At 35.1% G+C, this 27,309-nt stretch overlaps 5 protein-coding genes and 1 long non-coding RNA gene across 12 annotated transcripts; 2 read left to right on the forward strand and 4 right to left on the reverse strand.

The window, feature by feature from the left end:
• The first annotated feature begins 3,072 nt into the window (after positions 1-3,072).
• On the forward strand, positions 3,073-4,332 carry LOC106388440 (BTB/POZ domain-containing protein At4g08455). The gene is made up of 2 exons (XM_013828516.2): positions 3,073-3,486; positions 3,700-4,332. The coding sequence occupies exons 1-2, from the start codon at positions 3,154-3,156 to the stop codon at positions 4,168-4,170; spliced, it is 804 nt and encodes a 267-aa protein (XP_013683970.2). The 5' UTR covers positions 3,073-3,153; the 3' UTR covers positions 4,171-4,332.
• Positions 4,333-8,743: 4,411 nt separating this feature from the next.
• On the reverse strand, positions 8,744-10,477 carry LOC111213497. Of its 2 annotated transcripts, XM_048775974.1 has the most exons (3): positions 10,333-10,442; positions 10,041-10,154; positions 8,744-9,756 (listed from the first exon to the last, which is right to left on the reverse strand). In XM_048775974.1, exon 3 carries the CDS (start codon positions 9,754-9,756, stop codon positions 8,932-8,934), a length of 825 nt encoding a protein of 274 aa, XP_048631931.1. In that variant the 5' UTR covers positions 10,041-10,154; positions 10,333-10,442; the 3' UTR covers positions 8,744-8,931. The 2 variants fall into 2 exon arrangements, with proteins under 2 accessions (XP_048631931.1, XP_048631930.1); XM_048775973.1 differs by lacking the exon at positions 10,041-10,154 and having other exon boundaries at positions 10,333-10,477.
• Positions 10,478-11,441: 964 nt separating this feature from the next.
• LOC111213496 (mitogen-activated protein kinase kinase kinase 1) lies at positions 11,442-14,573 on the reverse strand. 2 transcript variants are annotated; one of them, XM_022715257.2, is made up of 9 exons: positions 13,462-14,573; positions 13,284-13,368; positions 13,132-13,194; positions 12,903-13,060; positions 12,745-12,817; positions 12,584-12,643; positions 12,269-12,385; positions 11,874-12,108; positions 11,442-11,788 (listed from the first exon to the last, which is right to left on the reverse strand). In XM_022715257.2, exons 1-8 carry the CDS (start codon positions 14,349-14,351, stop codon positions 11,905-11,907), a joined length of 1,650 nt encoding a protein of 549 aa, XP_022570978.2. In that variant the 5' UTR covers positions 14,352-14,573; the 3' UTR covers positions 11,442-11,788; positions 11,874-11,904. The 2 variants fall into 2 exon arrangements, with proteins under 2 accessions (XP_022570978.2, XP_048631929.1); XM_048775972.1 differs by having other exon boundaries at positions 11,442-12,108; positions 13,462-14,572.
• A 1,061-nt stretch (positions 14,574-15,634) lies between these two features.
• LOC111214086 lies at positions 15,635-18,372 on the forward strand. Of its 2 annotated transcripts, none has more exons than XM_048775979.1 (5): positions 15,635-16,305; positions 16,403-17,013; positions 17,118-17,183; positions 17,269-17,925; positions 18,015-18,372. In XM_048775979.1, exons 1-5 carry the CDS (start codon positions 16,200-16,202, stop codon positions 18,093-18,095), a joined length of 1,521 nt encoding a protein of 506 aa, XP_048631936.1. In that variant the 5' UTR covers positions 15,635-16,199; the 3' UTR covers positions 18,096-18,372. The 2 variants fall into 2 exon arrangements, with proteins under 2 accessions (XP_048631936.1, XP_048631934.1); XM_048775977.1 differs by having other exon boundaries at positions 15,637-16,305; positions 17,106-17,183.
• Positions 18,373-20,949: 2,577 nt separating this feature from the next.
• Positions 20,950-22,150, reverse strand: LOC111214605. Of its 3 annotated transcripts, none has more exons than XR_002663970.2 (2): positions 21,485-22,150; positions 20,950-21,323 (listed from the first exon to the last, which is right to left on the reverse strand). It is a non-coding gene; the product is annotated as an uncharacterized LOC111214605 (long non-coding RNA). The 3 variants fall into 3 exon arrangements; XR_002663969.2 differs by having other exon boundaries at positions 20,950-21,328; XR_002663971.2 differs by having other exon boundaries at positions 21,475-22,150.
• Positions 22,151-22,693: 543 nt separating this feature from the next.
• LOC125606903 lies at positions 22,694-25,426 on the reverse strand. Of its 2 annotated transcripts, none has more exons than XM_048775981.1 (5): positions 24,760-25,426; positions 24,052-24,662; positions 23,883-23,948; positions 23,141-23,797; positions 22,694-23,051 (listed from the first exon to the last, which is right to left on the reverse strand). In XM_048775981.1, the coding sequence occupies exons 1-5, from the start codon at positions 24,863-24,865 to the stop codon at positions 22,971-22,973; spliced, it is 1,521 nt and encodes a 506-aa protein (XP_048631938.1). In that variant the 5' UTR covers positions 24,866-25,426; the 3' UTR covers positions 22,694-22,970. The 2 variants fall into 2 exon arrangements, with proteins under 2 accessions (XP_048631938.1, XP_048631937.1); XM_048775980.1 differs by having other exon boundaries at positions 23,883-23,960; positions 24,760-25,424.
• Positions 25,427-27,309: the final 1,883 nt, after the last annotated feature.

A 27,309-nucleotide genomic window follows, 5' to 3' on the forward strand; every position in this document is an offset into this window, starting at 1 on the left:
CAAGTTTGGGTATAGGTTTGGAATTAAAATCAAGTTGTGGGTTAGTTTTGGCAAAAACCCCAAAAATAAAACCTTCGATGTATATTCTGACCAAAAAGAAAGGTGCAGAGAGAGAGAACAAAACTTTTTATAAACTTTTTTTTTTTTTTAAAGTTGAACAGAATGACATTTCGATACTACAAATGATTGATTCTGTAAGTGATTTCTTTGCCAAGTTGTGATCCACCCTGGATCTGTATGAGTTTCATTGAATACTATACGAGTTCCCGCGCGCAACCAGGACAAAGTTTGAAATTCTCATTGAGGATTCCATGATTAGTTCTTTACATGATGTTTGTCGTACAATGGAAAGCCTTTAATCTGAACACTTCACTTCGTATCTGATCACCAAATGAGTTATTTTGCTTTAAATATCAAAGATTTTTTTTTTTTGTTTTTGTTACACCATAATAAAGACGATTAAAATTGAGTATTCTTCAGCGTTATAAGATATCTACAAAATAAATTACAAGGGAGGAAATATTTAGGACAATGAAGATGATGTACAGCTATAGGTTTTGACAGATTACACTAATGATTTTACGCACTGTTTCTGCTATGAAATTAATAAAATCATTTACTTGGTAAATGAAAAGTTACTGGTCTTAGATCCATAATCGCCTTGGGAAAGTGTGACCAGAGCAAGGTAAAGTGGTCCCATTAGCCTACTGGTAGGATTTGAACCCAAAAATTATATGATCAATGAGCAGACTTCTCTTTCTCACTTTATCTCCTTGAAAACAATCTCTAATGGAGCTAATGCCGTCCTTTGCTCTTCACGTTTCTCTTTTTGGTAATAAGTCTTCTAAGCGATAATCTCCCTTAAACTTTTCCATCCGATGAAAAAGAGCTTTGAATGGAATTAGTATTTAGGGAAGAAGTCGAAGACGATTTGCTGATAGAATTGGTGCCTTTGGAAGGAGAAGAAGAGGGAAGTGGAAGCTTCTTTGGGAGCATTTGTTCCCAGTGGACTTGAGGGAATCTTGACGCATCTGAGACTAGTAGAAGAACTGACACAAGAGCCAAGAACATGCACTTTTGTCTGCACAAAACAAACGATGCCATCTTAACCGTACGTGTGAATGTGAATAAAAATGATCAAGTGATTAGAAAGAGAGAAGGAAAGATGATATATGTATACGAGAAGACAGACGAGCAGTATCATGAAGAAACTGCCTAGGTGTTTGGTCTAGAAAAGATGATGTCAATTGGCCGACAAGAGAGACCATTTTTCATTTCTTTGTTCTAGTTTTAAAGTTTCGTGCATGTATGGCCTTATAAAGTATGTTTATTTTTACACTAAGAATAGTGTCTTTTGAAGGCTAAAGAGAGCTGATAATATTATTCTAGCCAAACAATCATGACAGCACGAGTGTTGTTTTTCTAATACAAAGCTAAATAAATTCTTATAGAGAGAAGAAAAAGATTTTTGAGAACTAAACGAAAGGTCTTAGAAATAGCACCTTTGACACTTTTGTACCCTCTTCCGCCAACACTGGCGCAATTGATAATTCCTTATATTCGTTATATATGGGTGATTAAAAATACATATATACCTGTGATGCGTATGCCCTACAATAAGTTTATGTGTGCCGTATGTTGTACATAGCGTAATTGTTGACAACTAACATTGCCCCCTGCCCCCTTTTTATTTATTTTTGAATGAACAACTAACATCGCCTTTGTTAATTAACTAGAAATTTAGGCAACTCCTTAGTACGATCAAAAGACATCTCATGCACCACAGTATTATACCCTAAATCACTAAAATATAATTATTAACTACACATATCCCTAAAACACACGCGCCCCCAAATTTTCTTCCAAACCTAAATTTTATCAACTCCACCGTTTTGAGATTCGCTTGCCTTTCCGGTGCCAGTCGGTGCTGCGAGAGGGCCCTTGCCTACCCCGTCACATCCAAATCCATCTCCGGCGTAAAGATCTGTTGGTGATGTGACTTTGTTTCAGGTCGTTTTCGCAGATGGCATGCTTTGACTCGTTAAAGCTGAGAGGGATTTGCAATGCAGTGCCTCTAGCGACTGTGTCATCCTCTTCATCACCGAAGAAAATGTCTCCACTCCCGACGCCGGATCTTCTCACCGGTGGAAGAAAATGTCGCTTTGGCCTCTTCCTTCAATGGCTAATCGGGTATGCGTCGCCTGAGCTAGAGGTCTCGGGTCCTCAGACTGGTTGCGGTAGGATCATCTATGTCACTCCGTGTCGAGTTAAGATTAGGCGGTTAACTACTGAGTGATGCATTAGCTCATCTCCCCTCCTTTGTTGTTGGTGTTGCTGTTGCTCGTTGTTTGGATTGGAATGCAGGTTGAAATGTGCTGGGTTGTGGAGGTTCTTGGTCTTCTACGAGCTCTGGGTTACACTTTGCGCTGTTGGAGAAGGTAGTAAGACTCGGGAGGTGGTGATGCTGCCCCTTTTTCTGTACCGATCTATAGGGCGAGTGCGGTCGAGATGGTTGAGCGCTATTAAGCACCCGTGATGTGTGTTGTCCCGTCTATTGCTGGAATCCGGGTTTAGTTCTTTTCCAGCCCGGACCGAGAGGACAATCCTTGAGCAGATCTGTTTCTGTTCTTTGGAGAAAAGCAATTTGTTCAGGCAGACGTTGAATCCACTTCCTACTAATTTTGTGTTCTTATTGCATTTATTAAATTCTTATTAGTTTAAAGTTACATTAGCCAAATCTCTTCTTTCCAGCATCATTCTATTGTTACAGCTATCAATTTTTTTAATTAAATATATTTTGGAAGGCAGAGGCTCCGAATGAGAAAAACCTATTAAGTCTGTTAAATCATTGTTGGTAAATAAATGATAAAGAGTATTTGCATCCAAGCAATCTAAAGATTTTTTTTATAAATTAAAAAGATGGTAAATAGGGAAAAGAGAGATATTTTTTTTAATGATTTAGAATATATATTTTTTAATCAAAGTTTAATGTTTATTTAATACTAAAAATATATATTTTTAAAATTTTTTGAACACACTAAAGAAAATGTAAAGAAACTCAATAAGTGGTTTTCGTTTAATTGAATGGTTTTCTAACTCAGAAAGACAGAAACAAAAATCGGAAGAGAGAGAGCAAAATCGCCGTCGTGTAAGATGAGGAGAACCCACCGATGCGTCCAATCCGAGAGCAGCGAGAGCGGATCCGAATCCGATTCGGACACGTCGATGCGCTGCATATCGTGCCGGGAAGAGTACCTCCCTCGCGACGCAGGCACCTGCAAGGAATGCTACGTAGAGGCGGGCGAGACTGAGGAAGAGCTCAAACGCGAGATCGAGGACCTTAAAGCCAAAGTTACTTTCCTCCGCTTATCATCCTCTCTCGACCACGGTAACAGCTCCTCTTCGAGGTCCTTCACTGATGTTGTTCTCATCGCCTCCGAAGACTCCGCCACTTCACCTCCTGTTCCCGCTCATAAAGCCGTTCTCGTTTGTTCTCTCAACCTTATTTTTTGGGGCAATTAGTTTCTACGATGAATATTATTGTTGTTTTGTTTTTATATCAAATGTTCAGTTTATGCATATTAGGATGAAATAGAAGAAGTTAATTGTGTTCAGTAATGTATGTTTTAACTTGTTGCTCGAGTTTTACCTAATGGTATTTCATATGAATACTAACAAAAGGTTGAATATTGATGCCAGGTGAGTCGTTCCCCAGTCTTCAGAGCAATGCTTGAGAACGAGATGGAAGAGAGCCGTAGCGGCACAATCAAGATAAGCGACATATCTTACGACACTCTTCGAACGTTCGTCTATTATCTCTACACAGCTGAAGCATGTCTTGATGAGCAAATGGCATGTGATCTTTTGGTCATGTCAGAGAAATACCAAGTCAAACATCTCAAGAGTTACTGTGAGAAGTTTTTGGTAACCAAACTCAATCCGGACAACTCTCTCATGACCTATGCCTTTGCCCACCAGCACAACGCGAAACACGTGCGTGATGCTGCGTTGTTACAGATCATTGAAAACATGGAGAATGTTACCAAAAGAGAGGAATACATGGAGCTTGTGGAAAAGGAGCCTCGTCTTGTCGTTGAAATCTATGAAGCTTATCTCTCGAAACAGGTTAACACAGCTGCTGCAGGAACTAGCACAAGCAAAACATGTTGAAAATGTCCATCTACAAGAAGAAGTTCTAGTTTCCTTTATTATGTATGTTAGGTATAGCATGAGTCACGTCAGCAGAACACCGCCCTGTGAAGCACTAGAAATTTGATGCATTAAATACTCAAAAATCAAAATTGTTGCAAGAAGCATCTTTATTTCATTTCATTTCTTGTCCCTGTTCCTGGTCTTAGTAAGGAAGATGGATCCATTGTTGGGTAGTTCATGCATGATCTTGTCAGCTTATCTTACAGCTCACTAGAGATTTTTTCCGCGCTTCGCGCGGATTATGTCTTATAAATTTATTTTAATTATAATATTATTTGTTAATTTTTTTCTTTTATATTAACTTCTTGTTTTTCCAATGTTAGTTTTTCTTAATTTAAATTTATATGTTAATAATTTTTCATTTTTTTGTTGTAGATGGAGAATTATATTTTTTATTGATGGTTTTTTGTAAGTGATAGTGACATAAACTTTTTGAAATTTTAAAATAATATTATATATAGTACGATTAACACATTAAAGAAGAGAAACATATTCAGACACATTTTACACAGGTTTTATATGCATAATTTTAAACATTATATATGTATATATTATAAGTTTGAAACATGTAAATGCTTTCTAAAGCTAAATACTTGTTCTGAGTTTACATAACTTATCGAAAGTTTTATCTCTTTTTAAATTCAAATCACAGAAAAAATATAAAAAAGTCAGTATAGATAGGATTTTTGGGCTTTTAAATCAACACTGAAAAATTACATGAATCAGATAACAACAGTTTTGTAAACAACTGGATAAAATTTGACCGAGCCAAAGATTTTCACATAATATGTTCTTTCTTCTTCAAATTGCGAAGAGCCTATAGGCACAAGAAAAAAATCATAATTTTTGTTTTCACTTATATAACATTTTTTCTCCTTTACACACGAAGTTTATTACACTGCTATAAGCAATGTAGAACTCTATTCATATAAGATTCACATCTATGCATTTTGACAAAGAAGAATTTCAGCCATCTTTAGTTTCGGAATGTACCAACTTCAGTCATATACACTATATTTTCTCTATGATTCAAACTTATAATTTTAATATATGTGCAGATTTCCATGTGAAAAGGCACGCACGCCATCTATCATTCAACCTATTACTTTTTCCAAAGTAAACACTATAATCCTCGTTTGGTTAGCTCCACAAACTAATCTCTTTGGATCAGTTTATAAAAAAATATGGATACTAATGTCAGAAAAGAATATAAACACTATCAACAATACATATTGGCACAAGAATATTTGGTTCAAGGAACATATTCCACGTAATGCGTTTATATCATGGCTGGCTTTGCGGAGAAGACTGCCAACCAAGGATCGCTTGAGGCGTTGGGGATTAAATGTCTCAGGAACGTGCGCCCTTTGTAATCTGGAAATAGAGACTCACCATCATCTCTTCTTTGAGTGCTCTTTCTCTCGCTTGATATGGGAGCCTTTTGCTGCTGAAGTTTGGATTTCTCCTCCGGCTGATCTACACTCTGTTGCAGCCTAGATCAATCAACCTCGCGTCAACGTAGATGCACATGCTACTCCAGTCATCAAGCTCTACTTTCAGTCATGTCTCCTCACCTTCATCAGTCATCCTTGCCTCTTTCGACCGTATGATGCGTGACCGTCTCCTCTCTTACCCGGTAAGTTCTTCTTTCTCATCTTCTCTACTTCTTTTTATATTTCTTGTATAAGACTTCCTTAAGGCTTTTTTTACCTTGAGTTGTTGTTGGTTGTTTTTGTTTCCTTGCTGTAATAAGTTGTTTAAAAACAACAGTGTAACCTTTTAGAAAATAATAATCTTAACATCTTACCAAAAAAAAAACAACAAATATTGACTTATTTATGTGAATATATATTTTATTTTAAATCATTATAGTGGACGAATAAAACACCATAATTTGTACAACAAATTTTCTTAGATTCACCTCATCATACTCACCATTTTACCATTTTAATTACATAATTTTACATGAGCTTCTTCATCATTCCCGGTTATTTTCTCTTTATTTATAACTACAATATAATGTTATAAATTATATATATTATAAATTAATAATTTATTTACCCTTAAAGTCTAACTATTAAAATATAACATAATTCAATATAGATATATGATTCTATTAATAAATTAGCAGTTACAAATTTGAAATTTCTAGAAATATCAAAAGTTGTATGTTAGTTAATTATTTTCTAAATGATATTTATTTTTAATTCTTTTTAGATGAGAATATTTTGGCTGAGGTGGATAGTCTCAAAAGCCTTGAATTTAGTCCCTTTTATATAGTAGGATAATATCATTACTAAGGTATAAAGTATGACATTCTTCAAACGATCTTTAGCTAATGTAACACAATGCAAAGATAGATTCTCATCAAATTAATGTACAAAGATTTCATCCACAAGAGTTGTTTGCAAAAAGGAACATTTCCTGTCCTCATCCATTTCAGATTAAGATGTGAAAATGTCTTTCTCTCAATATGTGTGGTGCGTTCCAAAGATAGATACTAATCAAAATGTTACCAGCGGTGTCAGATCAACTGCCCCAGCCCAGCAACCATTTGGACTACGTTATTATTCATTCAGCTAAAAAAATTTCTGATTCATATAACAAATCTAATCCCACACAAGAGAAGAAAGAAAAGAAAATTTAATCAACACTTGTTAATTCTAAAAGTTTATTAAATCTTTGTGCACCAATAAAAAATTTCTATATTCAGTGGATATTATTTTTTCTATGATAAATATGTTTTTGTGAAGGGAAAGGAAAAAATGGATTTTGAAGCTGTTATATATACGGGTCTGAGGAATTATAAATTATTCATTCACATAATCACTATACAAATCCTAAACGAGTATATGCCTCAACTGTTTTTGCTTTAAGTTTCTTTGATTTCTTCGAGTTGATTCGTGTTCGTTCACAACAATTGTATCGGAGCCTTAGGTTGTCAAAACCTATTGTAAGTTTTACTTTGGACCAACATGTTATTATTAAATCCATGACAATATTAATACACTTGTCTTTTCCAAGAGAATGTTAAACATATTTAGGAACCATGAGGAGTACACTGCTCGAAAGGAAGAGTCTTCGGTAGAGATGATCTTGCATGGAATATGACCGCTGGAAGTGATTTGCTTGGCCATAAAAGAAAAACTTTAGTCTTCTTGAACCTGAACTGTTTTAAGGGATATATAAGTTTCCTGGGAATCTTCTTGATGGTTTGATATATACTGATATCATGCACAATTAGTTTAGGAAGAAGCTGTTGAATATTAATATCAGTTGGCTCCATATAAGGCATCTTGAATTACAAGAGGATTCTCTTAATCCTCTAGACGCTGGCACATGTTACGACATCTAGGATGGCTTCTAGATGATATTCAGACTCTCCTCGCTTCCATAAATAAGTTTCGGTTCAATAAACTTGAAGAGTTTGAAGACTTTCGGTAAATAATGTCGGTTTGTCCCATTTTAGTAAATCAGATGGATCTTCTTGTTTGATCAGGCTCGGGGTTTGGTTCCTCGTTTTCTGGATTCTTAAGAAGCTCTCTTGGATGAGACAAGTGTCTTTTTGAAGCCACTCATGGACGGGTGCTGAGAAAATGGTTCAACTTGTAAAATCTATATTTTCTTCGTCCATGAATCCTTTTTGGCAATTCTACTTCCTATGGTTGCATTGATGAGTTTGCTGTTTCTGGCAAGTGGTTTCATGGCAAAGTTTCATCTAGTTGTTGACATATGTACTTTGTACTGAACATATGTCGCTAGACGCTAGTAGCTCATAAGTGGCTGGTGTAGCAATTTGGTGAGGCTCTGGTCGAGTTATAGTTTTGATAATCAAGTAGTAGTAACCTAAGCAGACTTAAACCAGTATGTTCAAAGTTAGATTTTTGCTGGAAACAAAGTTGTTGCTACTGTCTGAAGTTGAATTTGGATTTTAGCCCATACAATTTATCTTATAGTTCAGTAACAGACGATTTAGTTTCTGACATTAGTTGGAAAGCATTTAAAATTCGGATTTGGCAATGTGATACCCAATTTACTATATAGAGCTAAGTGCATTCCTCCCATAAATTATCAAATTAGCCAAACATATAAAATAGGGAATTCGTCATTTTCATGCAAAATATCTTTTCCTCAAATATCATAATATCTCGGTAAGAGAGTTCATAGGATGTCTTAGGCTGCAACTGGATGCACATATTTTAAAATAGAATTGTATGGAATGAGTCATTCATGAAGATTCCATAAAAATGTTACCATTTGAGATGAATTAAAAATAAAATGCAAAGAATGAAATGAAATATGTAGAATACAATGTAGTTAAAAAACATTCAGCAACAAAAAGTTTCGTGAATGTAAAGAATGAAAGGAATGAAAAATAAAATAAAAATTTTGTTGGTTTAAAATAAAATAAAATAAAATAAAAACATTCAGCAACAAAATCAAATTTGTAATCGTTCTCTTTTGTTGGTTTAAATGTGCTCTGCCCATATATATTTTTAAATCCGATAGTTAGGAAAATGAAAGTGCTAAAGACGCAAACAACTAGGGATACTTTCAAATGAAAGCAATCACATGAAAGTATGAAACGTTTCTTTAAAATCAAAGGTCGAGGAACAAACAGCACAACTCAGTCTTCAAATCTTGAACCCAGAACCTCTAAAAGCTCAAAGCTTTTATTTTTGGTCATACGTTTCAAACATCAAATCATCAATCTTGCATTTACCGCCTTCTGTTCCCACCACCTCTGCTTCGGTGTCGGGGGTTGTTCATCCAGTGATTGCGAAGTCCCCTACTCGTGATGGATGTAGCAGAACGCTGTTGAAAACGGCTTATGCCAAATGCTCCTAGCGATCCCAGATCCAAGAACCCATCTTCCAGAGAATCATCCGAGACAAGGTCATCATCATCATAATCATCGTTGTAAGGCTCAATAACATAGTCTCCAAAAACCATAGCTCCGGGTGTTGACGACATCAGTGTGCTAATTACATCACTCCTCTCCCTCTCAACTTCAAGCTTCTTCCATTTCTCCTCCATCACAGGATCAATGGCTCTTGGTTTAGCTCTCGGGTGAACCTCCTTAACATGTTTCTTGAGCTGTCTATAGCTTCCGGAAAACAAACAGCTGTCTTTCATGCATGTCCTTTTCTTCGAATTCATAAACTTTCGCGCATCTTTCACCACAGTCCAGCCTTTCACCTGGCCCCGACAAAGCGGGCACAGCAGCTCTGCAGGTTTACCGCTCTTCTCATCCTTGGCATAGGCTTTTTTGTACTGCTCCAGACAGTTTGAGAACCGGTTTCCAGTGGCACACATGTAAGGACGGCAACCTTTGTGGTAAGAGGAGCAGAGGAGGACAACCGAGTGGTGAGGGATCTCAAGACAGACGGGGCATGTTACACCCTTCCAAGCTTTCCCTTTCAGTGCCTTCTTCTTATGTGGCTTTTCCTGGTTTTCTTTGCTTATAGCCTTTTTAATATTCTTGAGAGCGTGTGGTCTTTCCCCAGATCGATAGTGGAGACCATCTGCATTAACTCTCCCCATCTGCCGAACAAATCAACAACATAAAATATTATTAATACACTTCACAAAACTCTTCCAAAGCAAAGCAATCAACAATACAAAGTTAGAATAGTACTGTTTGTTTCAAAGATACCAACAATACTAAAAGGAAAGAACACAATCTAAGAGTATATGATGATCAAATACCAAAACAAGGCAAGTATTGTTATGTTTCAAGAATGCTTTTACTCCAAAGATCAAAGGAGAGACTATCCTACAACCTCATAGTTCTATATGAATATTTTGATAAGGTGAAGTATCCTTACCTTTTCCTACAAACCATCCTACCAAAAAACCCACCCCATCTGATACTGCCAGCAGAGCTTTATCGGCGGGAGAAAAAAACCACAACTTTCGAGGTTCTCACCGACAGCATTGGGCTCAGAATGCAAAACAATTATCAGAGTTTATATGAAACACAGAGCGAATGCAGAAAGTCAAAAGGACGAATAAAGAGAATACCCTAAAACTCAGAGCAACGATCGAGCGAAAGAGCTAACCGTTTCGGATTCAAAAGAAATCATAAGAGATCAAATAGCTTAGAGATCGAGATCTTACCTCAGACGATCGGGAACGACGGATTCCGGTGGAAGAAGGGTTGCTTGGTTTACTGGGGATTGCGGAGGAGACGCCCTAAGCGGCGGTCTCAACGTTGGATATAGTTTTTAATCTCACGCCCAGAGATTTCAGTTGTTTGTTTATAAGGCCAAACTCTTTTTGGATTTGTTCTTTGTAGGCCCATTCCTAATTCCTCAGGTCCGGTAGGCCCAATACTTATGGCGGTACACTATTTTATTGAGAAGTATAATAGTAGGATACAACTCGTATTTAACGCAGGTTATATTTTATTTTTTTTAATACAAAATAACGAAAACAATTCATGTCTACCAAACAATATCGTGTTATCGGAATAAATGGAAGAATATTTGATTACAAAAAGATGAGAGATATATTGGGTGCTATGCTGAATTCATGGAACTTCTAGTGATTTTGATTTGAATCGCTCCTTATCCGTAACTCTACGAAGCAAACTAAAAATTAATATGTGTAAAAAACAAAGCAATCACAATACTTTTAGAAACGAATATTCTACACAATCTGTTATATATATATATTCAAAAAATTATACATAATATTTAAATACTATATTTTATGTAAAATTTATAGTTTTTTATTTATTAAATTTATTATATAAGTTATTAGAATTTTAGAAAGTAAATATTTTTTTGTAATAAAATATATTTGTATTTTTTAAATAATTTTATTTGTACGGATCGAATCGATTCTGATAATTAACAGATCGGATTATGAATATTTGATCGGTGCCCTTCTTTGAACCAATTCAGAATAAGAAGGGATATAAAGGGCGGCGGGTAGGAAACGGTGGTTTGAAGAAAAATAGTTAGTCCAATGGGATTGAAGATATAATCGACATGTAAAAATCTGTTTTGGTCTCCGAAAATGTATGGAGTCAGAATTTCATTGATAAAAAAGTCTATTGACCGCATTCATTCAACAGGCCAAAAATGTAGGATCTAAGTTGAATAATAGACTTCAATAAAATACGTTTTTGACCAAAAATCTACAAAAAAACAAAAAAAGACCATACGTGAAGGGGTCATACGATAGTTAGAGAAAAGAACCCAACGGTAAAAGAAATGTGCAGAGATACAAACAGAAGAAAGAACTAGCAAACCCAGATTATACATTACATCACATTACATATGGGATACATACACTATAACTTAACAAAACCTATACACTCAAAACCCCAAAGTTACACTCTAATTTATCCTTTTCCTAGAAGAATATGGCTCTTCAGTTTTAGAATCAAGCCCAACACAACTTAAACAACAAATAACCAATGAATGAGCCAGAATATGTTTCCAAGCAGTTTAGCTCTTGCTGCCCAACTGAACCACAGACTTGTGTTGAAGAATCATACTCCGAGTTTCCCCAATTTTTTTAAGTTTCTATAAGGTCTTATCCATCTCTCACAAATCTCTGCTTACTCCTGCTCACATACATTAGGACATCAACGTTAGAATCTACAACTCTCGACTCATATATTCTCGTGCAAAAGAAACCAAGAGTTTCACCAATGTAGACATTCTACTAAGTTAGCCTCGTCTATGGAGAAGTGAAGATCTTGATTCCCGAGCCTGAGGTTGATAAGGGCCGTTTTACAAATGGGTGGTTCAGTAGCTCAGCCGCAGTTGGCCTCTCCTCTGGGTTCACTCGGAGACACTTAATTATAAAATCTCGGGCGTCTAGTGATAATGTATCAGGTATGTCCGGAAGCTCACCCTTTCCGATCCTAAACAGGGCTTGATACTGCATGTTTGCACAAAATCTGACATCAACTCTTTTTTTCAACGACATCAACTCTTATTTTACTGGGAAAGGAAAACCCATAAATAAATAAACAATAACCTAAAAATTAAAGGTCAAATAAACAACTAGACTGAATATTAAACAAAGCTGGACGACTTACGGGGTTTTCTAGATCGCAGTAGGGGATCTTCCGAGTCAGCAATTCCAGCACAGTGCACCCAAGGCTCCATATATCAGCTGAACTTCCATACCCGTCACTACGCTTGAGGTTAATAACCTGAACAGAATCAACCATAAAAGCATAGCCTTAAATACTGTGAATGTGAAATGAATCCAAAGTTACACATTAGTAACGAGTTATACCAATAGTTCGAGATCCGATAATTATGTTGGAGAGCAATATGTTTGTCTATTATTGTATTCATATAATCAAAAGAGTAGAAATGAAATGTGTAATAATCTCCAAAAACAATACCTCTGGAGCCATCCAGAATGGAGTCCCCTTGCTCGACTTAATGTCGTTTAGTTTTGAAACCTAAATGACAAAATGACACAATACAAAATAAATAAATAAACAAACGACAGAAGCAACTACTTTAGAGCAAAAACTACAGATATCTACAAATGGAAAAGAACCTTTGCCAATCCAAAGTCTGCAAGCTTAACAGCTCCACTTGCGTCCACCAATATATTTGCACATTTGATGTCCCTTTTGTCGAATCAGATGAAAAAAAGTAAGGGAAAGAGTAAATACAGGGACAAATATGACAAGAAAGGTTTCTACTAGTCTTTACCGGTGGATGAAACCTTCTCCGTGGAGATATTTCAAGCCGTCAAGGATCTGTCTGGTGTAGGTGGACACTACAGAGTCCCGAAGCGGGTATTTTTGGTAAAGTTTTAGAAGAGAGCCTTGGGACACAAGCTCAAGAAAGATGTACAAATTCGACCCATCCTGCAACACACCAAATAGGCGTTACTGATTGAGCTGCAAGTGTTAAGAGGAAAGCCAGAACGGGAACATACCTTGGCTGTGCCACGATATCTCACTATATTCTGATGCTGAAGCTGACTAAGTAATGCAATCTCCTATATAAATGATTCAAAAGTAAAGAGGGTAAGCAGCCAACCTTTGACAGGAAAAATGTGACAAATGATATAAGCTATATATATCTCACCCTTTCTAGTTGTTGAATGCACTCTTGTGCCTGACTTCCCTGATCAATAAGTGAAACTTCCTTGACAGCAAAGAAGTCCCCATCACTATCCATCAAAAAAGATTCATTCATCAGCCAAATGCATAAAGTAAAAGCTCTCTTTGTACCTTAATTCAAGTTGAAATGCACTAGGACTTACCCAGAAATGCCTTCATAGACGGAGCCAAATGAACCTCGTCCCAGAAGGTCACCCTTCAGCCAAGACGTGATGATAGTTCCAGAAGAATAAACCGGCGAGGTGTTGGATACTGTGCTGGAGGAGTCACCACCCTCGTTTGTAGTGAATGAGCATGACTCATCAGCAGTAACCGCGAGAAGCCTCCCCTGCGCTTCCACTTCATCTGCCTTGTCGGAAGAAGAAGAAGAAGAAGACGAACTTGGCCGCTTAACAATTTCATCTTCCGGCCCCAAATGCATAAGGAAGTCCCAAGATGATCCTTGGTGATCAATAGGAGGTCGCTTCGCCGGAGGAGGCTTAAGCACAGATGGCCTTACTCCTTTTATACCACCACCACCACCACCACCAACAGGCACAACATCAGTGGAACTAGGAACGAGATAACCTCTGGACATTACCCGCTGAAGACCACGCTTTGTACCACCACCATCAACCACAACCCTATCGGCTAAACTCCCAATCTCGGAATTAGCATCACCACTAGGACCGGGCCCACTCCAATCGTGGTCGAAAGAGTTAGACCTGTTGATAACCTCGGAAGAGGAACGCATCATGGAAGCTTCCCAGGCGTCGAAAGAAATAGCCAAATCGTCAGGGCCAGAGACGCCAATGGACTTAAAGATCCGATCCAACTCGCCATCGCCTCCTCCGAAGATGCGGAAGCTGGTTCGATCTACCTCAAGAGAGCGCGTCATCAGAGAAGAAGTGGAAACGGAGAGATCGTCAGCTGAGGAGCTGGAAGAAGAAGCAGCGTCATAGTTGACGTTCTTCAAGGCGCCAATACGCTCTAACTTCCGCTCCCCTCCTCTTCTACCCGAAGCTTTCTTCATACGAGCTATAAACCTATCCATAAATAGCTAAATCCATACACAAGGTGTTTTTTTGAGTACCGCACCTTTATTGATTTGTGTGATTGATTGCTTTCAAATGGTAATTTTCCGAGAAAATCTACAAGTGCGGGAGTGAGGACCGAAGATTGTGCAAACCCTGGCGGCCGAAGAAGAAAATAAAAAGGAAAAGGAAAAGGAAAAGTAAACGAAAACACGGTTTTTCCCTGAAATAATTGGTCTCATTTCTCTGTGTTTCATTCCTCATCTTTTTAGTTTGTTTTTTTTTTTGTTGGTGGGTCCTATACAGCGTCTTTTGTTTCCTTTTTTTTTTCTTTAACATGTCGAGGCTTATCTTTTTTTTTTGTCAACATGTCGAGGCTTATCTAATTGGGCTTTTCAGGCCTTCCAGTTTCAATGGGTAAGATCTATAATGTTACAAGTTATAAGAAATCCATGGTTAGTGTTCAATAAAAAAACTAAGCAAAGGTTATTGGTTGTTGTATTTTAATAGATTTGAAAATCTGAACTAAATCTAATATTATCAGTTCTATGATTTTCAAATATGTATTAAAATTATGTGTTATTGATTTAATGATTCATAAATTCTATATCAAATCAAGTGTTATTCAATCGTACGGATTTACTAATATATTTGATTTTATAATGGATTTTTTGGTGAAAAATACAAAGACTCAAATCCGAGGGAAAACCTCCGAATTTACATATTTTACTTAGATTTCCAAATCAATCAAAATATATAAACCAATAACACCTTGAATTTTGAAGGAGATTACAAAACAAATTTATATTTTATTTTTATTTTCCGAGTTATAAAACAAAAATAACAAGAAGACATGAATTTTGCACCACTAGTTTAATTTTCAAAACCATATATATATATGTGTGTGTGTTGCTGACAAAATAAATTGTGTAATTTTTTTTTAATAGTTAATAAATGTAACATTAGTGTGACTCGGCGTTGGTCGGGGAATGATGTTCTACTTATGAATATTAAATTTTGGGCAAATAGTTTAGATTTTCTTAAAAATGATATATATGTAAAGTATATGAAATTATGGTGATAAAATTTATTAAAACGTGTAATAGTAAAAATAGTGATTTAATTAAATGACATTTGTCACTATATATTGGCATAAATAAGGAAATAATCTTATGGTATTAAATTTCTGTAATACCTATAAATTGAGAAGAAATATTTCAACAGTTTCTCAAAACAATTTCTTTAAGAAAAAAAAAAAAAAACCTAAGTATTACAAAAGAAAAAAAGAAGATATAAAAACAAAAACTTAAGTACAACTTCTGCCAAGCGAGAGAAAGAGGCTGCTGTTTGTTCATGAGTTTTCTTCTTCTTCCAAGTATTCCCAAAACACAGAGAGAGAGCAAATAAAAAGAACATTCGGCCTCTCGTCTCCTCTTCCCATCGCAAAACCCTAATTTGGCGTCTACAAACCCTAATTGCATCATCATCCTCTATTCTAATCGCTCCCCGTTTTATCCCTCGAATTCGTTTTTTTTTTTTGGTTTCTTCCAAAATTTTCGTTGGTTTCTCCCTCCTTGCCATTGAGCTATTTCATCCAAACAAATCCAAATAATCTCGGTCTGGGTTTGGTCGTGGTGCGTTTGCACTCATCGTGCTGTGTTGAATCTTAGGGATTAGGGAGATTAACATTGGGAGTGATAGTCGTGAGATAATTGCCTTGCCCCCTAGTTGTTAGGGTGCCATTTCATGCTAGTCTTTTATTGATAGTGATGATGATCGTCTAGCAATCTGTGTTTGGAACGAATCAATTGTTCGTTGTGGTGTTAGAGATAGGAAGAGGGAGGAGCGAGGAATTGCAAAATTGGTTGATGGAGAAACGTGAACCCTCTTTGGTACCTGAATGGCTGAGAAGTGCAGGGAATGGTTCTAGTGTTGGGAGTAAAAATCACATTCTATCATCTTCTGCTCGCTCAGGTATGCTCCATCCAATCCTGTTTCTTCTTAACATTTTAGTTTCCTTTCCACACCATTGTAACTGACTCTCCTTTTTGTTTGTTTGTTTTGGTTTTAGATTCTTCTTTGTTACTTAATAACAGCAAGACTAGGAACCCTAGGACCAAAGCCACCGATGTTGATTCTCCTCCTTTTCTTGACCGGTCTTGTTCCACCAATGCCCGGAGGGGCTCTACAAAAAATGCATATAGCAACTTCAATGTTCAAAGGAGCAATAGAGATAAAGATCGGAGCAGCAGGGAGAGCTACATAGACTACCCATGGGACCATGATACTTGTTTCCCTTTCGGTACCATCTTAAATGAAGTGCAGTTAAGGCGTTCTAATTCTATGACAACTAGGAAACAGGACGACCACCCACGGTTTTCTATGGGTTTCAAAGACGGTAGAAGCATTTACAACAGAAATGGTATGCTTCCTCCTGCAAAGAGCTCTGAGAGGAATGAAGACGCTGTAAGAATTTCATCTCCTTGTCTAAGTCCTGCTGTTGCTGGTAACTCAGGCTTGACTCCTGGGGAACATTGGACATCGGCTCTGGCAGAGGTTCCCATTGTTATTGACAAGAGTGCTTCTGACCCCGTTGCTGCTAATGTTGCTACCTTAACGGGACAGACTCGTAACATGGCTGAAGCATTGTTGCAGCCTCCTAGAACTAGTACACCTCCCCAGGTATATGATTTGTATCTTTCTGTTGCTTTATACTACACTTGCCTCTCTTTTTTTTTTTTTTTTTTTTTATCTGAGATGTTAACTTTTATTAGGAATCTTCAAAGATACAGAGACTTGAGGACCGAGCTCTTAAGCTAATACCGGTTCTGCCTTCTACACCAAAGGGCTCAGTAAGTTTTTTTTTCCCCGCAGCTATTATTAATTTCCTCCTGTTACCTTAGGCGATACTCAGTTTATTTTGGTTTAATTCGTTAGGTTCTGAGTTCTTCTGATAAATCCAAGACCAAACCAATGGCTCGAAGTGGTGAAACTGGTCTTGCTTCGTTTAGAAACACCCACCAGCAATCCTCTATTCGGCTAGGTAATCTCCCTTCTAATTCTGGTAGTCAGATCAAGCCTGATACTACTAAGAAGATGGTGGTTCTCAAACCTGCCGTCAAAGAATCTGCAAGTCCACGTCCTACAAACAACAGCCTGGCTGCTGCTGCTGCTAGCCAGATGATCGCTGCTCCATCTGCACCATCCACTTCTTCTGCGCAAAGTACAAACAATCCAAGGGAGCTCAAGGGAGCCTCGGTAAACATGCCAGCAGAAAAGAAGCTTTCCCTGGCTCAAACTCAGAGCAGGAATGCATTTTTCAGTACTTTGAAGAAGAAGAAGACATCTACAAACATCTCAACTAGCTCTTGCACCATCTCTAAGGAGCTTGTAGCTAGTGACCCTTCAAGTGTAGAAAGAGATGACATGGTCATGGAAAGGGTCGAGAAAGTTTCTGAGAGGGTTAGCGTTTTTGAATCGACAGACCTTCCAGATGAAAAAGAGGCCGAGTTCCTTAAATCCCTTGGGTGGGACGAAAACAATACTGAGGTAGAAGCCCTTACAGACGAGGAGATCAGAGCCTTCTATGAACAGGTATATATGAACATAACAACACTCTTACTTCGGTTGCTTTGATTCTCTCTCATTGTTTTTTTTTCTAACTCATCTGACTTTACATACAGCACAAGGAGGTGAAGCCATCACTGTTGCAAACGCTGCCTACCATTAAAGAGGCAACTGAGGACGCAACTCCCAACTCGTGATCCGGTTTTGAAGATAGTTTTCTCATTTCTCTTTCCTTTTCTTTTCTTTTTAGTTTTATTACTTGGTGGCGTGGACAAGAAGGTGGGGGAGGCTTCAGTTGCACTTTTGAGTGTTGTTCTACTTCAGATAAGCTACAAAATGAGTCTTTGTACATCTATTGGTCTGAAGATAGAGAGAGCTTTTGTTTTGCTATAGCTTCCTTAGGTTTCTAATGTTTGATATGATGAGGAAAAGGTCATAAAACTTTGTTGGTGGTATAAAGAAAATTTAAAGGCTTTCGGTTTCTTTCTTAAAAAATATTAATTTCATCCAGTACTGTACATCCCTCTTAATGTATTTTATACTAAAATCTTGTGAAAGATTGGTGAACTGATGATGTGATAATTCAACCATAAAGAATATAAAAGGATAGAAAACTTAACCCTAAATAGAAGATAACGTTACCATAATTTAAAAACCTGTTTTAGTACAACTAAGTGTTTTGTCCGCATTGCGAAAATAATTTTCTTACAAATACTTATTAGTTTATGTTTTCATGATTCAAATTAATTTTATGTATGTTATCAAAAGTTTTAAATCAAACATCAAATTATTTGTATATATGACAAAAAAATTTCATCAATATATATATTTATTATTGTGTTGAAATTTTATGAACTCACATAATTGAAATATTTTAAAAATATCTTGATACAACTGTTTTTAATTATAAATTGTTTACTACCTTAATTTTTTTAACTTTTATAATATAAAATATTATTTCCAGATAGCAAACAATATATAAGAATTATCTTTTAATTTGTGAGAAATTACATGTTTACCACTTTTATGGTACCACTTTTCATTTTTACCACTACTAATAAGACATTTTCAAAAATACATTCTTCATAAAGTGGTAAAAGACTCTTATGCCCTTGTTATTTATATATATAATAAATCATTATTTAAATAAAAAAATTAAAAAATAAAAATAAAAATAAAAAAATGATTTTTTTTATATTTTCGAATTATAATTTTTCAAATTCGAACTTTTTTTAAAAAAAAAATTTTGAATTTTTTTTTTTGAATTCTTTATTTTTTGTTTTTAAATTTCTGTTTGAAAAACGAAAATTATGTTTGAAACTATTTTTTAAAAATTTTTAAGTATTTATATATTTATTAGAATCATAAATTTCACATTCCAAAAACCCTACCTACCCCTCAACTCTAAACCCTAAGTCTAGATTAGTTAACCTTAAGGATATAATTGTATTTTACCCTTCATTAAAAGTGAGGGTAAAAGTGGTTATTGTAAACATGAAAAGTTATACTATGAATGTGGTATTTGTGGCAATTTCCCTTTAATTTGTTCTTTTTTATAATTGTTTATATTAATTTATAATAAATTATCTAATATAATATATCAATCTAATATTATTAATATAATTTTTTTAATTATATCATAAAACTAAATAAATAAGAATTATCATGTTTTCACAATATTTTTTCAGATAATAACACAATGTATATAAGAATTATATTATTATTTTAAATAAATTTTTAGTATAACATGTAAATCAAATATTATTAGTATAAAATTAAAATTTTAATATTTTTTCAATCGTCAAAGAAAAGATTAAAAGTTCATGATAACTCACAAGAATGTTTTTAAAAAAAGAATTGAGATCATGATAAAAAAAAATATTAACTAAACCAAATGGCTTATTTACAAACTAGCCATATTTTCAATACAAATTAGGTAAATGTCATTGATTTTGACGTAACGTAGTTTTTAATATTTATGCCACAATGTATCCGATTCTATCCCTTCTCTTTACATGTATCAGGTAAGTGTGTGGGGAAAATAACATGACCAATATAATATAGAGAAAAAGACTAGGATATCATCAAACCAAGTTTTTGTTCCCAAAGTAGCACTCAATGCACAAAGTCACAAAAATAGGTTTCATTAAAGAGGTAAATATACATTTATACCCCTTGGATTAATTAATTCAAACTTTAGGGTTTAGAGTTAAGGGGTGGGGTTTTGAAATTAGGGTTTAAAATTTTATAAAAAATAAATACTAAAATAAAAAATAAAAATTTTAAAAACAGTTTCAAAAAGTATTTTTAAATTATAAAAAGAAAATTTGAAAAATAAAATAAAAAAAATTCGAGAAAAAAAAATTCAAAAAAAAAATTATAAAAGTTTCGAATCTGAAAACATATAATCTGAAACTATAAAAAAAAAAATTCTTTTTTTCATTTTTTTATTTTTATTTTATTTATTTATTTTTGTTTGTTTATTTAATTTTAATTTTACCCTTTAATGAATGTCATTTTTGCGACTTTCTCCGTCTAGTGTTATTTTTGAGACATAAACTTCAAAATGTGCTATTATTGACAATTGCCCTATAATATAAAGTGAAGAGCACTTGATGACTATTCCAAATGAAAGAAAGAAGAGTCATCCACGTTGACATTTATTGACCAAATGCATATACACCGAGTGTTCTATTTCATTTCACAGATGTAGTATTGGATTATAACCCGCCTGCAACCTCTAAATACTAAACATAACTCAACTCCAATCTTTAGATACTAAACTTTATCCCAATCCCACCTCAACCTCTAAATATTAAACCCTAAACCCAAATATAAAATTCTAAACCTAAATAGAATGGAACAAAAGAAATAATATAGTACATATTGGTGTGAAATTATGAAATTTCTATGATTGCATGAAAGAAATTAATGTTGACCTCAATCATACCTCCCCACTTTCTAAATACTAAACCCTAAACCCAAATCACTAAACCCTAACTCAAATATAAACCCTAAGCCTAAATATCAAAATCTAAAAAGTACATAATATTATGTAATATTAAATTATATTATGTAATATTCAACTATACAATATAAAATATAGTACAATTTTTACAGATTCAAAAACATGTAACCATAATTAAAACTTAAAAAAATTACAAACTATATTTCTAAACAAAATATAGCACTTTTAATAATCGTCAAATGGAATGAAACATGACAAAATAATATAGTAACAAAATATATCTCATTACATAATATGTCCATGTAGAATAGAACAAGAATCCGTCGATGGAATAGTAACGCCACTTAATTCCACTTCATGTGTATGTGACTTCCTTGTTTGTTGCAGCACTGTTAGTGGGATCTCATGGTGCATGCATGTCATTCATATTTTAATTTGTCACCATCAGCTGAATCACCTACGCTATTAGGAGAATCAGTTCTAAACCTGGTTTTCAAATATTTAATTTTTTATACTATTTGTCTATCAACTAGTTATCATTTCCATATTATAGTATTCTAATACCATTGTATCATCAATACCACAAAATTATAAATTGAGCAGAGCACCTGAACATACAGAATTTAAGAAGGATCTTCGTCGAATAGGTGATGTGGAGGCGAATCGGTCCGGGTGATGCTCCTCGCTGCATCAGTTGTAATTGCGGTTGATAAATTAAGCAGAGCACCTGAACAAACAGAATTTAAGAAGGATCTTCGTCGAATCGGTGATGTGGAGGCGAATCGGTCCGGGGGATGCTCCTCGCCCCATCAGTTGTAATTGCGGCGGCGCTTTGGCGGTTTCAGATGTAGAGAAGGTTAGGACTTTTAGAGAAGTTTCTCGATCACAAAATACTCTCGGATTTTAAGTGGTGGTGACGATATTGATATACTCTCTGAGTGAGATCATGATAATCGTAGAAAGTTTCCGAGAAAAATTACAAAAAAGAAAGGATGTGAATATCAAGTGGCCATGAATTACTTTTGACAGGTAATAGTTACTAATTTTTTTTTTGTCTGTAGATTTCACCGGTTGCTGAAAGGACAAAATATAATTATTATAGAAAAACCACAGTGTGTATAGGTATTAGGGAAATTGGACATTTAGCTAAGAGCATCTCCAAAAAGGAACTCTATTTTGAAGTTTCCAAAACTCTATATTTAAAGTTTAAAAGTGTTTTTCTCCAAAAGCAAAACTTTAAATTTAACTTCAAAACTATTTGCATTTTATAATATGGTTCTTATATTTGTCATAACTAATTTGAATTCATAAAACTTTTATAAATAACTAGCACATGTATAAACATATTACAAAAATATTAATTAATAAAATATTACATTAAAATATAAAATTTTAAACAATATAACTAAATTAATATTAAACTTCAAGCAAAATAATAAACTAATAAACGTTTTTTTAATTCTTCATGTAATTTTTTAAAAGTTTTTTTGTTAAGTTTCTTTTGTATATTTTTGTTATCTAAATCTAGTTTTAAAGTTTAATATTCATAAGTTAACTTATGAGATATAATTTTTATAAGAATTAAAATAATAAACAAGAAAATATTTATGAATTATAAATGTGATGAGTAATTGTATGAACCAAAATACAAATAAAAATATGAAACTCTTTTTTGGAGAGCAAAAACTTCATATTTGAAGTTATAAAACGTGTTTTGGAAATGCTCTAATTAGTGATTTTTGTAGCGTTATACAGCAAAATTTCCCTAAACCAAATCAACAAAAATGACAAAAGATGAAATTAATATTTTTTAAGAAAGAAACCGAAAGCCTTTAAATTTTCTTTATACCACCAACAAAGTTTTATGACCTTTTCCTCATCATATCAAACATTAGAAACCTAAGGAAGCTATAGCAAAACAAAAGCTCTCTCTATCTTCAGACCAATAGATGTACAAAGACTCATTTTGTAGCTTATCTGAAGTAGAACAACACTCAAAAGTGCAACTGAAGCCTCCCCCACCTTCTTGTCCACGCCACCAAGTAATAAAACTAAAAAGAAAAGAAAAGGAAAGAGAAATGAGAAAACTATCTTCAAAACCGGATCACGAGTTGGGAGTTGCGTCCTCAGTTGCCTCTTTAATGGTAGGCAGCGTTTGCAACAGTGATGGCTTCACCTCCTTGTGCTGTATGTAAAGTCAGATGAGTTAGAAAAAAAAACAATGAGAGAGAATCAAAGCAACCGAAGTAAGAGTGTTGTTATGTTCATATATACCTGTTCATAGAAGGCTCTGATCTCCTCGTCTGTAAGGGCTTCTACCTCAGTATTGTTTTCGTCCCACCCAAGGGATTTAAGGAACTCGGCCTCTTTTTCATCTGGAAGGTCTGTCGATTCAAAAACGCTAACCCTCTCAGAAACTTTCTCGACCCTTTCCATGACCATGTCATCTCTTTCTACACTTGAAGGGTCACTAGCTACAAGCTCCTTAGAGATGGTGCAAGAGCTAGTTGAGATGTTTGTAGATGTCTTCTTCTTCTTCAAAGTACTGAAAAATGCATTCCTGCTCTGAGTTTGAGCCAGGGAAAGCTTCTTTTCTGCTGGCATGTTTACCGAGGCTCCCTTGAGCTCCCTTGGATTGTTTGTACTTTGCGCAGAAGAAGTGGATGGTGCAGATGGAGCAGCGATCATCTGGCTAGCAGCAGCAGCAGCCAGGCTGTTGTTTGTAGGACGTGGACTTGCAGATTCTTTGACGGCAGGTTTGAGAACCACCATCTTCTTAGTAGTATCAGGCTTGATCTGACTACCAGAATTAGAAGGGAGATTACCTAGCCGAATAGAGGATTGCTGGTGGGTGTTTCTAAACGAAGCAAGACCAGTTTCACCACTTCGAGCCATTGGTTTGGTCTTGGATTTATCAGAAGAACTCAGAACCTAACGAATTAAACCAAAATAAACTGAGTATCGCCTAAGGTAACAGGAGGAAATTAATAATAGCTGCGGGGAAAAAAAAACTTACTGAGCCCTTTGGTGTAGAAGGCAGAACCGGTATTAGCTTAAGAGCTCGGTCCTCAAGTCTCTGTATCTTTGAAGATTCCTAATAAAAGTTAACATCTCAGATAAAAAAAAAAAAAAAAAAAAGAGAGGCAAGTGTAGTATAAAGCAACAGAAAGATACAAATCATATACCTGGGGAGGTGTACTAGTTCTAGGAGGCTGCAACAATGCTTCAGCCATGTTACGAGTCTGTCCCGTTAAGGTAGCAACATTAGCAGCAACGGGGTCAGAAGCACTCTTGTCAATAACAATGGGAACCTCTGCCAGAGCCGATGTCCAATGTTCCCCAGGAGTCAAGCCTGAGTTACCAGCAACAGCAGGACTTAGACAAGGAGATGAAATTCTTACAGCGTCTTCATTCCTCTCAGAGCTCTTTGCAGGAGGAAGCATACCATTTCTGTTGTAAATGCTTCTACCGTCTTTGAAACCCATAGAAAACCGTGGGTGGTCGTCCTGTTTCCTAGTTGTCATAGAATTAGAACGCCTTAACTGCACTTCATTTAAGATGGTACCGAAAGGGAAACAAGTATCATGGTCCCATGGGTAGTCTATGTAGCTCTCCCTGCTGCTCCGATCTTTATCTCTATTGCTCCTTTGAACATTGAAGTTGCTATATGCATTTTTTGTAGAGCCCCTCCGGGCATTGGTGGAACAAGACCGGTCAAGAAAAGGAGGAGAATCAACATCGGTGGCTTTGGTCCTAGGGTTCCTAGTCTTGCTGTTATTAAGTAACAAAGAAGAATCTAAAACCAAAACAAACAAACAAAAAGGAGAGTCAGTTACAATGGTGTGGAAAGGAAACTAAAATGTTAAGAAGAAACAGGATTGGATGGAGCATACCTGAGCGAGCAGAAGATGATAGAATGTGATTTTTACTCCCAACACTAGAACCATTCCCTGCACTTCTCAGCCATTCAGGTACCAAAGAGGGTTCACGTTTCTCCATCAACCAATTTTGCAATTCCTCGCTCCTCCCTCTTCCTATCTCTAACACCACAACGAACAATTGATTCGTTCCAAACACAGATTGCTAGACGATCATCATCACTATCAATAAAAGACTAGCATGAAATGGCACCCTAACAACTAGGGGGCAAGGCAATTATCTCACGACTATCACTCCCAATGTTAATCTCCCTAATCCCTAAGATTCAACACAGCACGATGAGTGCAAACGCACCACGACCAAACCCAGACCGAGATTATTTGGATTTGTTTGGATGAAATAGCTCAATGGCAAGGAGGGAGAAACCAACGAAAATTTTGGAAGAAACCAAAAAAAAAAAACGAATTCGAGGGATAAAACGGGGAGCGATTAGAATAGAGGATGATGATGCAATTAGGGTTTGTAGACGCCAAATTAGGGTTTTGCGATGGGAAGAGGAGACGAGAGGCCGAATGTTCTTTTTATTTGCTCTCTCTCTGTGTTTTGGGAATACTTGGAAGAAGAAGAAAACTCATGAACAAACAGCAGCCTCTTTCTCTCGCTTGGCAGAAGTTGTACTTAAGTTTTTGTTTTTATATCTTCTTTTTTTCTTTTGTAATACTTAGGTTTTTTTTTTTTTTTTAAAGAAATTGTTTTGAGAAACTGTTGAAATATTTCTTCTCAATTTATAGGTATTACAGAAATTTAATACCATAAGATTATTTCCTTATTTATGCCAATATATAGTGACAAATGTCATTTAATTAAATCACTATTTTTACTATTACACGTTTTAATAAATTTTATCACCATAATTTCATATACTTTACATATATATCATTTTTAAGAAAATCTAAACTATTTGCCCAAAATTTAATATTCATAAGTAGAACATCATTCCCCGACCAACGCCGAGTCACACTAATGTTACATTTATTAACTATTAAAAAAAAATTACGCAATTTATTTTGTCAGCAACACACACACACATATATATATATATATATATGGTTTTGAAAATTAAACTAGTGGTGCAAAATTCATGTCTTCTTGTTATTTTTTTTTATAACTCGGAAAATAAAAATAAAATATAAATTTGTTTTGTAATCTCCTTCAAAGATCACCGTTTACTCCAACAATATAATGTTGCATTGCAATAGTATGTAGTTCACTCTTATTTAGAGCATTATTTAAGTTTTTTTTTCAATTACAAAACCCATGATTATATAGAACTCTAGTGAACAAAAAATCTTAGTAATTCATTGGACATGATGGCGGAATAAACCAAAAACTTTATTATCTATTCTGATTTCTGATGATGTGCCATGCACCCCTATAATTGCCATTTAAATCTCGCAATACCCATCTCTAAGGGAGAAGTTGTACTTAGTTTTTATTTTTTTATATCTTATTCTTTTTTACATATACATTTACATCTTTGTTCCATTAGACTTTGTCTTCTCGTTGTTCCATTTAGAAAAGAGCATTGATGTAACATTTTATGTGCCTTTCATTTTTTAGCATCATTTTGAGCTTGTTGCAGTATAATCTTCCAATGACCAAGCCCAGTCCGGTTCATTTCATTTCCTAAATCAGAAAAGCAGCTCATATGCAAAAAAAACAGTAAAGTAAGTGTGTGGCGCCACAGGCGTCGAACTTGGCAACTATACGGGTTTTACATCATCCACTAACCACTAGACCATGGATATATATTTCTTAAATTCATGTCTTTTAGATGTTTCTGTATTTTTACGCCTAAAGCTAGTGATTCACCAGCATTAGCCCAGAGTTGACTCTCCCAATGGTTTTGTTTTTATTAAAAGATGAGCATGTTACGAATTTTCCATAGTCTCTGGAGGATCCAAATTGGTAGCTCCTGAAAATGAGTTAATATTATACATGTTGTAAACTAAACAAATTATAAATTTTCTTATCGAGTTTTGCAGTAGGACTGTTGATGATATTATTAGAATTACCCAGTGCTCTCCAAATGTTTTTAACATATGGACATTCGAAAAATATATAATTCTTTGTTTCTTCTGCCAAACAGCATCTCCTACATTGCCCATAAAGAACTATATGAACAACAACAGCCTCCCACTTTCTCTCTTGCTCTTCTCAAAGAGTTTGAGACCTACTCAATTTTTATTTTTATATTATTTTTGTAATACTTAGGTTTCTCTACTTTTTTTAAGAAATCGTTTTGAGAAACCGTTGAAACATTTTTTCTCGATTTAATGAATTTGTAGTAATAAAAAAATATTATAATAAAAGACTTATTTTGTTTATGTCTAATCAATTAATATATAGTGTCAAATACTGTAATATAATTAAATAATTATTTTTACTATTTCATTTTAATTAGTTTATCTTTGACACATTTTAGTAAATTTATCACCATAATTTCATAGACTTTACATGTATATCATTTATATAAAAAAATAGAATGTAACATCTAATAACTA

The sequence above is a fragment of the Brassica napus genome, chromosome A3 (assembly GCF_020379485.1).
Source record: "Brassica napus cultivar Da-Ae chromosome A3, Da-Ae, whole genome shotgun sequence".
Taxonomy (NCBI): Eukaryota; Viridiplantae; Streptophyta; class Magnoliopsida; order Brassicales; family Brassicaceae; genus Brassica; species Brassica napus.

Excerpts from the sequence above, each read along its gene's own strand:
- LOC106388440 (XM_013828516.2), top strand. The coding sequence starts at position 3,154 with ATGAGGAGAACCCACCGATGCGTCCAATCCGAGAGCAGCGAGAGCGGA. Across the intron at positions 3,487-3,699 it reads CCGCTCATAAAGCCGTTCTC|GTGAGTCGTTCCCCAGTCTT; the intron begins GTTTGTTCTCTC and ends TATTGATGCCAG.
- LOC111213497 (XM_048775973.1), bottom strand. The coding sequence starts at position 9,756 with ATGGGGAGAGTTAATGCAGATGGTCTCCACTATCGATCTGGGGAAAGA.
- LOC111213496 (XM_022715257.2), bottom strand. The coding sequence starts at position 14,351 with ATGGATAGGTTTATAGCTCGTATGAAGAAAGCTTCGGGTAGAAGAGGA. Across the intron at positions 13,061-13,131 it reads GATATCGTGGCACAGCCAAG|GATGGGTCGAATTTGTACAT; the intron begins GTATGTTCCCGT and ends GGTGTGTTGCAG. Across the intron at positions 12,644-12,744 it reads CAGACTTTGGATTGGCAAAG|GTTTCAAAACTAAACGACAT; the intron begins GTTCTTTTCCAT and ends TTTGTCATTTAG.
- LOC111214086 (XM_048775977.1), top strand. The coding sequence starts at position 16,200 with ATGGAGAAACGTGAACCCTCTTTGGTACCTGAATGGCTGAGAAGTGCA. Across the intron at positions 16,306-16,402 it reads ATCATCTTCTGCTCGCTCAG|ATTCTTCTTTGTTACTTAAT; the intron begins GTATGCTCCATC and ends TTTTGGTTTTAG. Across the intron at positions 17,926-18,014 it reads TCAGAGCCTTCTATGAACAG|CACAAGGAGGTGAAGCCATC; the intron begins GTATATATGAAC and ends CTTTACATACAG.
- LOC125606903 (XM_048775980.1), bottom strand. The coding sequence starts at position 24,865 with ATGGAGAAACGTGAACCCTCTTTGGTACCTGAATGGCTGAGAAGTGCA. Across the intron at positions 24,663-24,759 it reads ATCATCTTCTGCTCGCTCAG|ATTCTTCTTTGTTACTTAAT; the intron begins GTATGCTCCATC and ends TTTTGGTTTTAG. Across the intron at positions 23,961-24,051 it reads GAACTAGTACACCTCCCCAG|GAATCTTCAAAGATACAGAG; the intron begins GTATATGATTTG and ends AACTTTTATTAG.